The following is a 17,775-nucleotide window of genomic DNA, read 5'->3' as shown; positions in this document are numbered from 1 at the left end:
GGGAAAACTACTTCTACAACTAAAGCTTTACAGTACTAATTACCTAAAAGTACTAATTATGTTATTGAGGCTTTTTTATGGAAAATAATTTGTGACGTTACTTTTAAAGTATTTTTTTTTAATTTGGGCAGGGCTTGCTTGTTTGTTTTTGATATTAAAGTTGGTTTTGGGTTTTTTTCACAAGTGCTGTAATACCAAGTTTCAGGCATTGTTCAAATAATTATTACCTAGAAAGAGAAGGAAAAAATAAAGAGAAAGTCAGTTATTGTTGAAAGACATGAGCTTTCATCTGCTTTTTGAAGACTGGCAAGGATCCAGTGTTCCTGATAGGCAGGTGCTGAGCCTGTGGCCTTTCTATAAGCAAGCATCAGTGTCTTGAATTTGAAGCAAGCTGCAATCTGGAGCCAGTGCAGGAGATAAAGAGAGGTTTACCATGGGCTCTTGGGTTCACTGAAGACCAGTTGCGCCGCTGTATTTTGAATCATTTGTAGAGGTTTGATTGTTCTTGCAGTAGTCCATCCTAGAAATGACAAGGGCCTGGACAAGAAGTAGTGCAGCATGCTCTACTTACAAAGGGCCAGGTCTTTCTGATGTTGTGTAATGCAATCCTGCTAGATTGAGACTTGTAATGTGGTGCAGGCTAAGTTGAAAAGATGTGTCTTTAATCTAGATTTAAACTGACAGAGTGTGTCTGCCTCCGGAACAGAGTTAGGGAGATTGTTCCAGAGTTTAGGTGCTAGATAGGAAGAGGATCTGGCGCCCGCAGTTGATTTTGATATTCTAGGTATTATCAAATGGCCAGAGTTTTGAGAACGCAGCGGACGTGCAGGACTATAATGTGATAAGAGCTCGCTCAAGTATTGAGGAGCTAACCCATTCAGGGCTTTATAAGTAATTAATAAGATTTTAAAATCTATCCGATGTTTGATAGGGAGCCAGTGCAGTGTTGACAGAACCGACCCAGTGATGAGAGGATGGACAGGAGGATCTAATGAGTGACAGTGTCAAAAGCAGCAGCTAGATCCAGCAGAATGAGATTATTTTTCTCTGTAATTTTTGCTTAATAGTATGGTTAACGTAGATCATCGAAGGTCACTAGCAAAGACATTGGTTTTATTAAAATGTGATTAAATAAATAAAGGATTTCTGTGTTAATATTCTGAGTTTGCATTGAACTGTTTGTATTGATTTTAAGGAACATCGAATGTGGTTTTGAGTAAATACATGTTGATATTTAGTCTAGAACTACAGTAAGATCATGTTCACACATAACGCTCTGCACATACTGCTGATTTCTCTCAACATGGCAACCCCAAAGCTGCCAGTCAATACACTAGGAACAAAGGAACTTTTTTGAAAAAGTAACCCAGATATTAGACACGCTGACCTCTGACCTCTGACCTCTGATCTCTGGCAGCGGCCGGCCGTGCATTGGAGACCTTCGTCGGTGATGATGTGAACACCATGCTGATCGTCAATCTGCTGAGCGGGACGGAGTACAGTGTCAAAGTCATCGCCACCTACACCACAGGATCCAGCGAGGCCCTGAGCGGACGAGCACAAACACGTGAGTTTGAGCCAGCAGCGCTTCCACAAGTATTCAGTGTGTGAGTGACTGAGTGAGTGAGTGGGTGTTTAAGAGCACATGTGTGTTAGTGAGTGTGTGTGTGTGTGTTTGAGTAAATCTGTGTGTGTGTATGTTCTGGTTTAACTATACTAGTGAGGATGTAAATGTAAATATATGTGAATAAATGTGAAAATATATAGTTAAAGATCAGGATAACCCACTAGTGAAACATTTGACTGATCCTCACTAGATAAAAAGACTTATAAATCAGCCAAATTTGTTCTGATGTAGATCTATTGTTCTGCACTTGTTTCTGTGATGGTAGGGGTTGGGTTCGGGGAGAGAAAATATGTTAACTTGCTTAAAGATCAATGGAAATCTATGCAATGTCCTCACTAAGATAGCAAAACAAACGTGTGTGTGTGTGTGTGAGTGAGCTCCGCTGACGTCTCTGTCTATCTCCAGTGTATCTGGGAGTGAGTAACCTCAGCACCTTCCAGGTTCGGACCAACAGCATGTGTGTGCAGTGGCAGCCGCATCGACATGCAAACCTGTACCGCCTCGTCCTGCAAACACCCAGTGAGTGCACTTAAACACTTACACAGGCTTTAGGAAACAGAGTATTGAACCTAATTCATTGCATACCTTTCTATCAAAGTTATATTTGTTAATCTTGATAATGCTGAATGAAAAAAATGTTTAATTATAAAAGTCCAGTAAGTTTTCTGTTTGGTCAGTGTTTGGTTATCGTAAGCGGTATGGAAACTGATAGCAGTCTGTGGAGCATATTAACATGATTCAGTGTCATTTGTAATTTGTGTAAATACTGTGATGAGGGGAAAGAATCACGTGACAAGGATTGCTCAAATAAATGCCAGAGAGGGTGGATTAATTTACAATAAATTGCTGGCTGAAGAGGAGCTTGAACGGGGTGAAGCCAGATTGGCCTGGGGGACATTATGGATCCCAAAGAGGTCTGGGGATGGTAGACGGTGGTCTTCAACTGCTTCACCCACAACAGCCTGCAGAAGTTAGCCATTAGCCAGGAAATAAAGGGGTTAGGCAGCAGTCCCTCAAGGTTCATCCTGATGCACTCAAAGGGCACCTCGATGATGGGCAGCCGAGTGGGGAGAGTCGTCCTGGGTGACACCCGGCAAGCTTGGTAGAACCACTTCACCAGTGCAAGCGGTCGTGGATTCGCTGGATTGTGTTCGCCGCTTGTCGTTGAGATCGGGAGAAAAGAACGGAGAAGACGACCGATCATAATGCGTCCTCCACCTGACTGGCCGTTAAAACCCCTCCAGTAGCCAGTGCTTCTCAAGTTGAGTTCTGCAGCCTAGGCACGGGCTGGCAGAGAGGGGCCGCACAGATAGGAGACAAACCCAGGCGGGCTAGAATTTCCCTCATACCTCAGTGGAAGTGCTGGGGAGAGTGAAGTAGGTGCGCTGGGTTTTACCCTTCAACAGGGGAGCCAGCAACTGAGCCCAGTCATCCTGATGCCACCCTTCATGAGTCGCCATTATTTCAAACATCTGTAAGTATGCCTCAATGTCTTTGTGGGAGGTCATCTTGGATAACAATTTAGCGGCTTGCAGACGGGGTTCCAGCAGTGGAACGCATTACTTGGTGGCTGTATGAAGAGCTGCGAGCTCCGCTGGTGATTTTGTCCATTTTGGGGGAGGAGCGCCTGTGACAGGAAGCCAAAGACACACACAAAAAAAAGTGAGCTGAAGGAGATCGCTTGTTGGTGATTCTTCACTGACTTGCCCGCATTCTCCACCAGTGTCACGGGGTGAAAAATCACATCATAAGGACTGTCCGGAGGGTGGATTTATTTACAATAAGGTGCAAAATGGAAAGATGAAGTGCTCTTTTCCAGTGGGTTCCTGCTGTGCTCCTGAGGGGCTGATCAGTCACATGCCACCGTCTGAGGGAGAAGTGAGAGGTTGCGTTAGTGCAGTAGATACACATACAAAGACGAAGGAGTGTAAATCTTTGGGTTTCCATTCAATTCTGTTTCAGATGGTGAGAAACAGGAAGTGAAGTTGAGCGGCTCCACATCCAGGCACTGCTTTAATGACCTGACCCCAAACACACAGTATACTATCAGCATTCATGCTCAGCTGCAGGACACAGAGGGACCCGCCGTCAGCACCACCCAGAGAACATGTAGGTACACACACACACACACACACACACACACACACACACACTCACACACACACACACACACACACACACACACACACACACAGACACACACACACACAGACAAATAGATCTGCAGTGAAGTTATTCACTTTTAGAAAGCCCTAGGTTTCTCTTAAGAGTTCTTGTGTTCTTGTGTATTTCTTTGTAACGCTGTCACTCAAACGTGTCTGTAGTTCCTGTGGCCACAGCTCCGCCCACCACACCCAGCACCACTGCCCCCCCGCCCACTCTTCCAGCAACTAAAGAAGGTACGGGTCACATGACATCACTAACAGTAAGCCTTCGTCCAGCGCTTCTCATATCTGTGTGTGTGTGTGTGTCAGTGTGTCGAGCCGCTAAAGCGGATCTGGTGTTTCTGGTGGACGGATCGTGGAGTATCGGAGATGACAACTTCCAGAAGATCGTCCGCTTCCTGTACAGCACCGCCGGAGCGCTGGACCGGATCGGCCCGGATGGGACACAAGTGAGTGACACGTGAAGCAAATGAAGAACATGTTTGGACTTTCGTCAGCAAAGGACCACCACGGGAATTTAATGGGAAATATGTCAGTACAGGGCAAAGCTGCCACAATGCAGAAATAACTCAGCTGTTATTATAAATACCTTGGGAGAGATTTACTAACAGCTTGCTCCAGCGCAAATCGTCTTTTGGCATTAAAATATTACTGTCAGGTTTTACCAAAGATGTACATTGAAGAATTAGCACTGAAAACACATGAACCCAGTTATTGGCTGACCTTATTGAATATGCATTTCTAGGAGTTTCCCTTTTAGAGTCTGTCTTTCATTCTTTATTTGTGACTACGCTAATTTGTGCTTCACTTTGTATATTGCATTGCTTGATACGTAAATGAGATAGTGTGTCTGTGTTCTTTCTTTTGCGCATTATCACTAATTATTATTAAGTTCAGTGTAGAGTTTAGATAAAAGCTGTCGTTTGTCTCTTTCAGGTGGCTATTGCTCAATTTAGTGACGATGCTCGCACTGAGTTTAAGCTCAGCTCATACGACAATAAAGAAAACCTGCTGGATGCCATTCAGAGGATCTCCTATAAAGGAGGAAACACAAAGACAGGCAAAGACCAGCCCACACACACCGTCATCCACCTTAAACACACACACACACACACACCATTATCCACAGTAAACACACACACACTATCATCCACCATAAACACACACCACCATCCACCTTAAACACACACACCACCATCCACCTTAAACACACACACACACACACACCATTATCCACAGTAAACACACACACTATCATCCACCATAAACACACAAAAACATATATGACAGTGTTTGACCTCTGACCTCTTCAGGTCGGGCAATGCAGCACGTGAAGGACTCTGTGTTTTCGGTGGTGGGCGGAGCCAGAAGAGGTGTGCCAAAAGTTCTGGTGGTGATGACGGACGGCCGTTCCCAAGACGACGTGCTCCAGGTTTCCCAGGAGATCCAGACAGAAGGTGTGTTGCCATGACAATAACTAAAGTAAGGTAAAGATCCATGATCTTCTGACTGGTGCTCCACACTATATATATGTTACACATTTCCATCTGGCACCAGTAATGCTTTCTAAAAGAATAAATAAAACCCTAAATAGTGCAATATAGTCAGCATATTGAGATCATAGAGCTACTGGCGAAAATATCTTTTGAGACCAATTCGACATGAATATAATAAAGATAAGAGGAGATCAATCAAAACAATTATATGTCTATTTTAAAATGCTCTTAACATTCATATTAATAATGTAAAAAAAATGGCAAATGCTTGAATGAAGCACGTTTGGCTCTAGATAAGAAAATATTAGAGGACATGATGCCAAAGCATCACTACTAAAAGCCCCTTCATGCTCATTTTGACACGCTGCTCACTTTATATGTTGAAGCCTAGAACTCAAACTATCTTTTATAGTACAGTTTAATCAGAGAGGGGGTCTTAATCCAACATAACAATACATTTTGTTTCTGAACCTACAGCTCTCTCTTACAAATTTCTACTTTAGAAAGGTAAGGGGCGCTCCATAAAGAAATGGTAAATGGATACGCCTGCTTTAAACAGTGATGTCTGATATGGTCTGTGTCTGTAGGGTTCATCGTGTTTGCCATCGGGTTTGCCGACGCCGATTATGGCGAGCTGGTGAGCATCGCTAGCAAACCTAGCGAGAGACATGTGTTCTTCGTCGACGACCTGGATGCTTTCAGAAAGATCGAAGAAAAACTCATCACCTTTGTTTGTGAAGCTGCATCAGCCAGTAAGTGTGTGTGTGTGTGCTTATTTCATTAAAGTTTTAGTTTGAAATTTTAGTACTTAAACTTTTTGTACGTTTTATGAAAGCATATATTTATTTCAAGTAACAAAAATGTTTTTATTTATAGGTTTTATTTAACCATTATAACCCTGATGTGGTTGGTCTTACTTGTCCAAAAATTGTATAAACTTGATTAAACCTGTCGGGGACATAATCATTTCTAAAACCATTGTACAAACACAGTAAATAGAGTTGTAATGAACATGTGTTTGTTGACGTGTTTCTGTCTTTTCTATAGCATGTCCATCAGTACCAATGAGCGGCAGCACTTTACCAGGTAAAACTCACACACACACACACACACACACACACACACACACACACACACACACATTCACGCACACACACGCGCACACACACACACACACACACACTCACACACACACACACACACACTCACACACAGACTCTTCACAGTCATTTCTGATCAAGCTTCATGCTCATGTCAGCAGACACACACTTCCTGTCTCTGAGAGCGCTGAGTGTGTGTAAGAGGTTCTTGTAGTGTCTGATGGTTGCACTCAGGGTTCAGGATGATGGAGATGTTTGGTCTGGTGGAGCATCAGTACAGCAGCGTGAGCGGCGTGTCCATGGAGCCGGGGACCTTCAACAGCTTCAGCAGCTTCAGACTCGGCAGCGACTCGCTCGTCACGCAGCCCACCAGGTGACGCCCGCTTCACACACACACACACACACACACACACACACACACACACACACACACACACACACACACACACTCAGAGCTGGAGGCGTAGAGATGACCTCTGAACTCTAATGGCAGGTTCATTCATCCTGAGGGTCTGCCGTCAGACTACACCATCACCATGCTCTTCCGCCTGCTCCCAGAAACCCCGCAGGAGCCCTTTGCATTGTGGGAAGTCCTAAACAGCAGCAACGAGCCGCTGGTGGGAGTCATCCTGGACAGTGAGTAACACCTGATGGGTTCAGTTCTCAAGCTCACCTTGAATTGAGCTGCATGATGATCATGCTTTAATAAGAAGCTGTGGTTTACAGTAAATGTATAACAGCGAAGGGGCCTTTTTAGACACTCTTTAGCTTTTATAAATTCACTGTAAACCACAGCTTCTTGGGGCTTACTGCTTTTATAAAACTGTTATTCCATATACATAGCAAGACTTCTTAGACTGTTTAAAGTGTTTTTTACTCTGTTGTTGATGAAAAGAGCTTTAATACCTGACTATTCCATCAACTGAGACAGAAATAAACTATTTCTAAATATTTCAGTCATTTGTTACTTAAATATCAGTGGTTACAATATTTTATCTAGAGATTTTTGTCAATACTTTTGAGCTGCTATTGTTGGAGGACTAGACGCTTTATTCTATATTTTAGGTTTAGAACATTACGTCTTCATTTCTGTCATGCTGTGTTTAAGCATTTGTAAAAATGATAAGAAAGATCCATGATTTTGGTATGAGGTAAAGTTGTGTAAAAAGAAAATGCAAGCATTTTAGAAACGCTTGAATTGACTGAATATTGTGTGAAAACAACATGAATGTGTTAATGTATGGCTACAGCAAACAGATCGTGTTTAGAGTTTTGAAAATGTGACTAGAGATTAAAATGAGAAAAGCAGCATTTCCGTCCTATTTCTTTACATACTAAAAACAAAATCCCATCAACAAAAAAAAAAATTAAAAATGTGCTTTTGAAAACCAGATAAGACCAGTGTCTCCTGGTTTCTCTTCACAGATGGAGGAAAGACTCTGACTTACTTCAACACAGATTATAACGGTGACTTCCAGACAGTGACGTTTGAGGGGCCGGACATCCAGAAGCTCTTCTATGGGAGTTTTCACAAGGTCAGAGGTCACAGCCGCAGGAGATGCAGTGAGTGTGCTGTTGTCTAATGTGTGTGTGTGTGTGTGTGAGCGCAGCTGCACATCGCCGTCAGTAAGACGTCAGCTCTGGTGATGGTGGACTGTAAACCGGCGGGAGAGAAGAGCGTGAACGCAGCCAGAAACATCAGCACTGACGGAGTGGAGGTCCTGGGACGGATGGTGAGATCCAGAGGAGCCAAAGACAACTCTGCTCCGGTACAGTGTATGTGTGTGTGTGTGTAAGATCAAAGTGAAAACCAGCACATATGAGGTTCAGTGTTAGAATAACAAGTGTGTGTGTATGTGTCTGTGTGTGTTTAGTTTCAGCTGCAGTCCTTTGATATCGTGTGCAGCACGTCTTGGGCTCGACGGGACAAATGCTGCGAGCTGCCCAGCCTGGTGAGTGTGTGTGTGTGTGTGTGTGTGTGTCTCTGTGAAGGCCGGTTGAGGTTTAGATCATCGGAGTGAGGACAATTAGTCCGGTCCTCACTTTCTGAGAGTCCCTTAAAGACCTGTCTGAGGGTCAAGACTTGGTTTTAGGGATCAGGTTATAATTGAGTAAAGGGTGGGTTTAGAGAAAGGAGCTAGAGATTGTGTGTGTATGTATGTCCTCACAAAGACAGCTATACAGAGTTGTGTGTGTGTGTGTGTGTGTGTATGAGTGTGGTTTGGTTTTATATCCTGGTGGGGACCTGAACACACACTGACTGGAGACTTGGGGACATGAATTGAGGTCTCATGGGTACAAAAGCTTGAAAATCAAATGATAAATCATATGGTTTTTATTTGCTTACATTCAGGGCATCCGGGATGTAGGTGACTTTGTTTCTTCTACAGAACACAAACAAAGATTTTAAATGTTGCAGTCTGTCAGTCATATAATGGAAGTCACAGACTGAACAATATTCCAACATTTTTTGCCTCTTATACACCACAGTCTTTGGCTCTCAATCAGATCTATGACTTCCAGTATATCACTGACAGACTGCAATGGTGTTAAAAATCTTCATTTGTGTTCTATTGAAGAAACAAAAGATCTGGGGGTAAGCACATAAACATCACATTTTCATTTTAAGGTGAACCATCCCTATATTACACACATTTCTGATACATTAACTTGTTTGAGTTATTAGTATGATCGTGAACACGAGTGTTTGTGCTCATATGATAAATGTTGTCACTGTGTCACGCGTCTGCAATCTTTCCTGAATTCGACTTTCAGTGTCAAGCACATAACGTTTGTTGTTTGTTACCAGTGCAGGTTACAGTCACACTCATCAGAAACGTTTTTTTCACCATCATTTTTCACGTTCTAGTCACAACCACCTGTCTTTGTCCACATCACTTTTAAATGTAAAGTTACGCCACTGGGTGAGTGTCTATATATCATGGGTGCAGCGATATTCTGGTATTGATGATATCCATGATACTCAAATCATGAAATATTGACATAGTATTAATTTATTGTGTGACATATCGGTTTTGGCGATAACCATGATATTTAAAATGAACAGGACCTTTATGTTAACACGCCTGGTGATCCCCAGATGGACGCTGACACACAAGAATCATGTCGTCCGAGTGGGAGACTCGAGGCTTAGTGATAACCAGATCATTAGAAGAGAGCTCTATGCATGAACTGTGTTCCGATTGACAGCTGAATAAAAACAGGAAGAATAATCATAAAAGAATAATGAGGATTACCTGACAGAGGTGTAAAAAGTTTCCTTAAACTAAATTCTCATATATTTATTTCAACTCCTAGTATTTTAAATTTGCAATTAATCATGATTAATCAAGGTCCATGACTAATGATAAACACAATAAAGATTTGAATCGATTGACAGCGCTAAATTATATACTATTTTATAATATCATCTGCATTTGTATTTATATATTAAGATTTTAATTCAATTGTAGTACTTATTATAATATTTATTGTTACTTTATATTTTACGTAAGTATATTTACTTTATAGTATTTATAAAAAGTATATTCATATATTTAGGTTTTAGTTTTAATTTTATTTAATTTTATTATGCTGTGCTTTAGCAAGGCAAGGCAAGGCAAGGCAAGTTTATTTATATAGCACATTTCATACACAATGGTAATTCAAAGTGCTTTACAAAAGAGGAAATAAAATAATTACAAGGTTTAAATAACAATAAAAGAAATTTTAGGTCCTAGTCCATTGAGTGATTTATAAACGAGTAAAAGTGCTTTAAAATCAATTCTAAATGTCACTGGAAGCCAGTGTAAGGACCTGAGGACTGGTGTGATGTGCTCTGATTTTCTGGTTCGAGTCAGGATCCTGGCAGCAGCGTTCTGGATGAGCTGCAGCTGTCTGATGGTCTTTTTGGGAAGGCCAGTGAGGAGACCATTACAATAGTCCACCCTGCTGGTGATGAAGGCATGGACTAGTTTCTCCAGGTCTTGCCTGGGCACAAAGCATCTGATTCTTGCAATATTTTTTAGGTGATAGTACGCTGATTTAGTCACTGCTTTGACATGACAGCTGAAACTCAGGTCGGTCTCTAGAATCACACCAAGATTCTTGACTTGCCTTTTGGTTGTTTGACCCTTGAGTCAAGATATGCATTCACCTTGTGAACTTCATCTTTATTTCCAAATGCAATGACCTCAGTTTTCTCCTTGTTTAACTGAAGAAAATTTTTGCACATCCAACTGTTGATTTCATCGATGCATTGGCAGAGTGAGTCAATGGGGCTGTAGTCACTTGGTGATAAGGCTAGGTAAATCTGCGTGTCGTCAGCATAGCTGTGATAGGCAATTTGATTCTTTCTCATTATTTGACTTAGTGGGAGCATATACAGGCTAAACAAGAGCGGCGCAAGAATTGAGCCTTGTGGGACTCGCATGTCATGGACGTCCACTTAGACTTATGCTCTCCTATACTCACATAATAACCCCTCCCCTGAACCAGTTTAGAGCCATTCCAGAAAGCCCGACCCAGTTTTCCAGTCTGTCTAGAAGAATGTTATGATCGACAGTGTCAAACGCAGCACTAAGATCTAGTAGTACCAGCACTGATATTTTACCAGAATCAGAGTTTAGGCGAATATCATTTATTATCTTAACTAACGCTGTCTCTGTGCTGTGGTGCGGTCTGAAACCAGATTGAAAATTATCCAGATAACCATTTGAGTTCAAGTAGCTGTTCAGCTGATTCAGAACTACCTTTTCAATGATCTTGCCTATGACCGGAAGATTTGATATCGGTCTATAGTTACTCAATATACTGTTATCAAGATTTCTCTTTTTCAGGAGGGGCTTAACAACCGCAGTTTTCAGGGCGTTTGGAAAAGTCCCAGAAAGAAGTGATGTGTTCACCACTTCTAAGATGTCAGCTTTTAAACAGTCAAACACGCTTTTAAGAAAGGATGTGGGAAGTGTGTCAAGACAGCAGGTTGAGGATTTTAGGTGCTGTACTACTTCCTCCAAAGTTTTGCTATAAATTGCGTCAAAAACACACATAGTGACTCCTTTTTGAGATTTTGGTTGAATCTGACATATCTCTACATCATCTGATGTTTTAATTGCCTTTCTGATATTTTCGATCTTCTCAGAAAAGAATGAGGCAAACTCATTGCATTTGCTGTCAGAAAGCATTTCACTGGGAATCTGACTTGGGGGGTTTGTCAGTCTCTCAACCGTAGCAAAAAGAGTGCGGGTGTTGTTCAGGTTACTATTTATAAGGTTTGAGAAAAACTTCTGTCTTGCTGTGGCTAATTCCACATTAAAAGCATGCAGGCTGTCTTTATAGATGCTATAGTGGATTTCAAGTTTTGTCTTCCGCCACGTCCGCTCAGCCTTTCTGCATTGCCTTTTCATGATCTGCACTGCTGTTGATTTTCTCCAACATGACTTTTGTCTGCCAGTCTTCTTACTGACTTTCACTGGTGCAATGTCATCCATGACATTCTTAACTTTTGAGTCAAAGGACTCTAGGAGAAGATCAACGCAGTCGGCAGAAATGCTTGGCATTGAAGAAACAGCCTTCATAAATAGCACACTTGTGTTCTCATTAATGCATCTCTTTCTGACAGTGACAGATCTGGATTCAGTGGTAGCAGAGATCAATATATCAAAGAAAATACAGAAGTGATCAGACAGTGCTACATCCTTGATAACAATGGATGAAAGCTGTAAACCCTTACTGATGAGTAAATCTAGCGTGTGCCCATGGTGATGTGTAGGTCCATGCACATGCTGAATCAGCTCAAAAGTGTTTAAAACAGTTATAAATTCTTTTGTAGTTTTGATTTCTGCATTTTCTATGTGGATATTAAAATCCCCTGCAATCACAAAACAGTCAAACTCTGAACAAATCATTGATAACAATTCTGTGAACTCTTCAACAAAGGCTGGAGAATATTTAGGAGGCCTGTAAATAATGATAAACAGGATGCGTGGAGCACCTTTCAACACAATCCCTAGATATTCAAATGACAAGTACTGACCAAATGACACTTGTCTGCACTGAAAGACATCTTTAAAGAGAGCAGTAACCCCACCCCCTCTCTTGTCAACTCTGCAAACATTCATATAAGTGAAGTTGGGAGGGGCTGTTTCATTGAGCACTGTTGCACTGCAGCTTTCTTCAAGCCATGTTTCATTTAGAAACATAAAATCTAGATTGTTTGTAATTATTAAATCATTGATCACAAATGATTTGTTTTTTAGTGATCGAACATTTAATAATGCTAGCTTGATGGTAGTACTTTTTGTTTCTATAGCAGTCTGAGTTTGTTGTCTAATGGGCCGCAGATTAGATTTGTCAGCTGTACGCCTTGAGAAGGCCTTAGACTTTCTATCCTGTAATAAGACGGAGATAGTGAGAGACACACTGGGTTCCCGCTTGTTTTCTAAACATCCCTGAAAGTTTTTGCTGTAGTTGCGGGGACCAAACACATCACTGAGAGCTGTTATCAGTTGTTTTGCTTTACCAGCTGCAGATGGAGGAGGGATGGCCTGGCGTTGTCGCAGCGGCCGAAGAGCTCTCGCTGGAGGAGGGCGAGCTGGGCCCAGCGGCCTTGGAGGTGGTGGTGCCCGCCGTTTTGTAGTTGATAACTGGGGGCTCGCAGCAAAGGAGTGGGAGAGTCTGGTTTTAGCCACCAATTCCTCCATTTTTTGTGAGAAGCTGAGAAGTGGCGATGCTGAGAGAGGGATAATGTCTCTGGTAAACAGAGCATTGGTGTTTCGGTGGCAGAATTATGCTGTCCTGGCTTCTCTGGCTGATTACCAGAGAGTCGTCCTTCGGCTCTGAGTCCTGGAGCCGTTGTTGTGCGTCACATTGTGTCTGTGATGGGCTCTGCGGGCAGGGCTCAACCGTGATAGTGTCCACAAACAGTGCTTGTTGTGGCTCTGTGGTGTTTTCAGTGTCCTTGTGGGATGTGTCGACCAGATGATGACTCTGAGGCTGATATGAAGTCCTGTCGTCATCCATACTTTGTCCAGGTGTGTGTGTGCCATTCATGTTGAGTGGACTGGCACACTCTGCTGATGGATGACGGAGTGAAAAATAGATGTTGTCCTTTAACACTCTCGCACCAAGTTTGTTTGGGTGAAGGCCATCCAGTTTAAACAGTTGTCTGTGTCCCCAGAACAGATTGAAGTTGTCGATGAAGTTGACTCCTTTTTGACTGCAGGTTCTTTGTAGCCAAGTATTCAGTCCAAGCAACCGTGAAAACATGTTTGTTCCCCTTGCTGGGAGTGGTCCACTGATGAACGACTGGACTTCAACTCTTTGAAGTGTTTCGATGAGTTCACTGAAGTCCCTCTTCAGGAGTTCTGACTGCTCCTTACGAATGTCATTCTTCCCCACATGGATGATGACTCGTTTTGCAGTCTTGTGCTTCATTAGAACGTTCTGAAGTCCATTGTTTACATCAGAGACGGTCGCTTGAGGAAAGCAGCATGTAGTTGTCGTTCTGCTCCTGACGTTTCTGATAATGGAGTCTCCGACTATCAGAGTTCTGGGCTCGGCTGCTCTGTGATCTGAACGCCGCTGTCTGCTCGACCTTGAGCGCCTGTTTGTAGCGGTGTTAGCTACTGGCTGATATGACTCTTGCTCAGTCACTTTCGGGGATTCCTCAACCAAATTCGTTAGAGATTCAAATCTGTTCTCGAGCTGTACAGGGGGTGGTAAAATACCAGTTTTTCCAAGCCTTCTCATGGCCATGTCTGGGGTAGATGATGCCACAGCGGCAATATGAGATACTCGTGACAGTCTGATGTCTCGAGTGCCTTTGGGTCTCGCTCCCTGTCTTTGCCACTGATTTGTGTGTTGATCAGCTTTAGCTTGATTCGCTACATTTGTATACTGTCGAGGTTGATTCGATTCACAGGACTCACCGGCTGTGGGCTGAGGGGGTCCGTGATGATCTGCTGTGTGATCTGCTTGTTTTGGGAGTCCAGCAAGTAACTTCGTTTCAAGAGCCACAATCCTTTGTAGCAGTCTGTGGCAGTTTGTGCAGCAAGTAGATTCCAGAAGAGGCATTTTCTTTCTTGTTTGTTGAAGATAGGAAGCTGTGTTTTCCCGTCTCCGGAATGTAAGCTGCTAGCAGCGGGAGGCAGATAATCTAGTTCTTTGTAGTAGCTATTATTGCAATCCCGAAAGTTTTTGCCAAATATGTGTTGTTTGAGCACTGTGCTATATGCTGAAGTTAAAACTTAGTAAAATCAAAAAAAGTAGATAAAAGTAGATAAAAAGAAGCAAAGCGCGGAGCAGTAAGCAAGAGCGTCCGAACAGTCGCAAGCCGGAAGTAGACTTTAGCGTATATAAATTGTTTTTTAATAGTTTATTTGTTCTAACGTTTTCTTTTTAATATTTACCTTTAATTTTTTAGCTTTAATTTAACTTGAGCACTTCAACTAAAACTTTTGGATCTTTATTATCAAAATGTATTTAAATGATTTATGTTTCAGACAGTAATATACCGTAATCTATTCATTCCAAAACAATATGGGATAAAATCTCCCCTGGAATACCGAGACTGGAGTAGAGTGACAGATTGATGTGGTTTCATTAACTGGTGTGATTTAGCTGCTGTTATATTTATTTTCAGAGGAAGGAGGCTGAGTGTCCTTCTCTCCCGCGAGCATGCACCTGCACTCAGGACAGCAAGGGCCCCCCCGGCCCCTCCGGACCCCCTGTAAGAGCCCTTCATCACCATCATCATCATCATCACTGACATCAGTCACTGACTCTGTGTGTGTGTGTGTGTGTGTGACAGGGAGGCCCGGGCATCAGAGGAGCCAGAGGAGATCGAGGTGAACCCGGCCCTGTGGTACAGAATTACCCACAATCCACCTCATGAGAAATAAAAGCATGATTATATAGTGAGTTAACACAGGTGTGTGTGTGTGTGTGTGTGTGTGTGTAGGGTCCTGTAGGTCCAGTTGGGGACGCTGGTGTTCCAGGTGCTCAGGGGCCTCCCGGTCCCCCGGGGCCCAGCGGACGCTCCATCAGAGGCCCTCTAGTAACTATCAGCAACTCCACATGATTTCTCCTTACACAAAATTCAAAAACCGTGCACGGCTGTCTGCTGATAAGCACTGAGCTGTAACATTAGAACATGGCATTGTTTCTCATATTACTGATACACTTCCACTCATCTACACACCTTATACTGTACAGTGCTTTGATGCAACCTGTGTTGTTAAAAGCGCTATATAAATAAAAATGAAAATGATTGATTGGCAGTGCACATGCATATCAAGAAAAAATATTTGATTTATCAATGTTTAAAGGCTCATTATGTTTATGATACAGAGATGTGTTACGTTATTGCCTTCAATGTAAAAAGAGTGGCGCTTGATTCAGAGGTTTGTAATTAATCATTGCACCCTCTTGTGGACGATGAAGGCAGTACTTTTTTCCCTCTAACATGGAAGCCTTATACAATTTGAACACAATTGTTAAGTAATAATGTAGTTTTACACTGCTTCACTAATTCACTTTCACACAGATTCACAGCTACTGCTTCTGAGAGAAATTAAGTGATCCTGTTGATCTCACACACATCTCCACTGTTCCTCAGACACATATGCTTTTAAATCAGATTACATTAATCATTTAATTAATGCAGATCTGTGTCAATGGGGATTTTTTGTCATCTTTACGCAAAAAAACTAAGGGAAATTCAATTTTTACTTCACTGTTGTTGTGTAACATACCCTAAGCTATTGGTGTCCAAAACCCAGCCCTGGATGAATTTCATACAGCCTGCAGCATGCCTTTTGAAGTATACGTGGCCGTCAAGTATAATTCACAAAATATGCACTTTCATAATGTCAATAGAAGGAGACAGCACAAAATATAAACCAGATGTAGCAGTAAAATGATTGATAAGAATTTTATATTTGCTGTCATTTCTTTATCACACAAGAATTCCTAAACACGCTTGACCCGAGCCACACAGATTATTAGCTCTGACTAAAGACAGCTCAATGCCAGCTTAGAACAAATGTGTTTACTCACGGACTGATCTCGATCAGGCAAGGAACGCAGTGATGAAAAACTAAACAACAACAAACATTTAGAAAACTTTACAATCCACAAATCACCAGCATTAACAACGGATTTACTACGGTAACTGTGGTGTTGTGGCAAAATGTAGGATATTACACACACACATGTATTATGTAAACAAACACTTTTATTTTAGATGCAATTAATCGTGATCAGACTAACACACACACACACACACACATATATATATATATATATATATATATATATATATATATAATTTGATATAGGGAGAAGCATCTGTTCCCCCGGTGTGTCCATATCATCAGTCTGACCCCCTTTAAAAAAGTTTGGACACCACTGCCCTAAACCGATACATGATCATCGAAAACTCAACAACTGAAACTTTGAGGTGTTTGGTTAAAAAGGTCTAATTTCACAATAAAAGCATGATTGGGGTTATCAGGGTGACTTACTCCAGATGAGTGCAGTATTTTAGTGCTTACAGCAGCAGTCGTCACTGTGATATATAGGGTGGCCATGTGTGGCATTGTTTCTGGACACGTCCTGGCCAGGATTTCTATATTGCCTAAAATATCTGGGTTTTGGGCTTGTTTGTGTGTGCAGACCAACCGTTGTACAACATCAAAATACCATACAGACAGTTCATTATGCTTTCAAAATTATCTTGAGGTACTTAATATGTACACATATTTGCATTGTGTTGACCATAGATCCATCTTCTCACACATCATGATTGGTCTGTTATGTACAATGCTTGCATGGTATAGGTCAAACTACTTTCATAATCATTACCTTCTGCAAGTATGAAAAAAGAAAAATGCAACCAAATTCTAGAACAAATCCTGGCAATGACATGTCCGGGAAAAAGTATGGTCACCTTGGTAATGTGTCTGGAGTTGAGTGACCTGTGTCTGGAGTTGAGTGACCTGTGTCTGGAGTTGAGTGACCTGTGTCTGGTGTTGAGTGACCTGTGTCTGGAGTTGAGTGACCTGTGTCTGGAGTTGAGTGACCTGTGTCTGGAGTTGAGTGACCTGTGTCTGGTGTTGAGTGAACTGTGTCTGGAGTTGAGTGACCTGTGTCTGGAGTTGAGTGAACTGTGTCTGGAGTTGAGTGACCTGTGTCTGGAGTTGAGTGACCTGTGTCTGGTGTTGAGTGACCTGTGTCTGGAGTTGAGTGATCTGTGTCTGGTGTTGAGTGACCTGTGTCTGGAGTTGAGTGAACTGTGTCTGGTGTTGAGTGACCTGTGTCTGGAGTTGAGTGACCTGTGTCTGGAGTTGAGTGAACTGTGTCTGGAGTTGAGTGACCTGTGTCTGGAG

General features: G+C 42.2%; 1 protein-coding gene across 3 annotated transcripts in view; it reads left to right on the top strand.

The window, feature by feature from the left end:
- LOC122335279 (collagen alpha-1(XIV) chain) overlaps window positions 1-17,775 on the top strand; it is a 43,655-nt gene that overhangs the window by 19,118 nt on the left and 6,762 nt on the right. For all 3 annotated transcript variants that reach the window (XM_043233105.1, XM_043233107.1, XM_043233106.1), the window contains 17 exons: window positions 1,418-1,567; window positions 2,033-2,146; window positions 3,590-3,736; window positions 3,952-4,026; window positions 4,102-4,241; window positions 4,729-4,852; window positions 5,106-5,249; window positions 5,876-6,040; window positions 6,336-6,374; window positions 6,623-6,761; window positions 6,882-7,024; window positions 7,814-7,923; window positions 7,999-8,157; window positions 8,263-8,340; window positions 15,030-15,116; window positions 15,198-15,251; window positions 15,348-15,443. In XM_043233105.1, coding sequence (XP_043089040.1) covers window positions 1,418-1,567; window positions 2,033-2,146; window positions 3,590-3,736; window positions 3,952-4,026; window positions 4,102-4,241; window positions 4,729-4,852; window positions 5,106-5,249; window positions 5,876-6,040; window positions 6,336-6,374; window positions 6,623-6,761; window positions 6,882-7,024; window positions 7,814-7,923; window positions 7,999-8,157; window positions 8,263-8,340; window positions 15,030-15,116; window positions 15,198-15,251; window positions 15,348-15,443 — 1,964 coding nt within the window. The remainder of the gene's footprint in view (window positions 1-1,417; window positions 1,568-2,032; window positions 2,147-3,589; window positions 3,737-3,951; window positions 4,027-4,101; window positions 4,242-4,728; window positions 4,853-5,105; window positions 5,250-5,875; window positions 6,041-6,335; window positions 6,375-6,622; window positions 6,762-6,881; window positions 7,025-7,813; window positions 7,924-7,998; window positions 8,158-8,262; window positions 8,341-15,029; window positions 15,117-15,197; window positions 15,252-15,347; window positions 15,444-17,775) is intronic.

The sequence above is a fragment of the Puntigrus tetrazona genome, unplaced genomic scaffold, assembly GCF_018831695.1.
Source record: "Puntigrus tetrazona isolate hp1 unplaced genomic scaffold, ASM1883169v1 S000000746, whole genome shotgun sequence".
In the NCBI taxonomy this organism is placed as follows: Eukaryota; Metazoa; Chordata; class Actinopteri; order Cypriniformes; family Cyprinidae; genus Puntigrus; species Puntigrus tetrazona.
The sequence above is the reverse complement of the archived record's forward strand: the minus strand, read 5'-3'. Positions and strand labels throughout refer to the sequence as shown.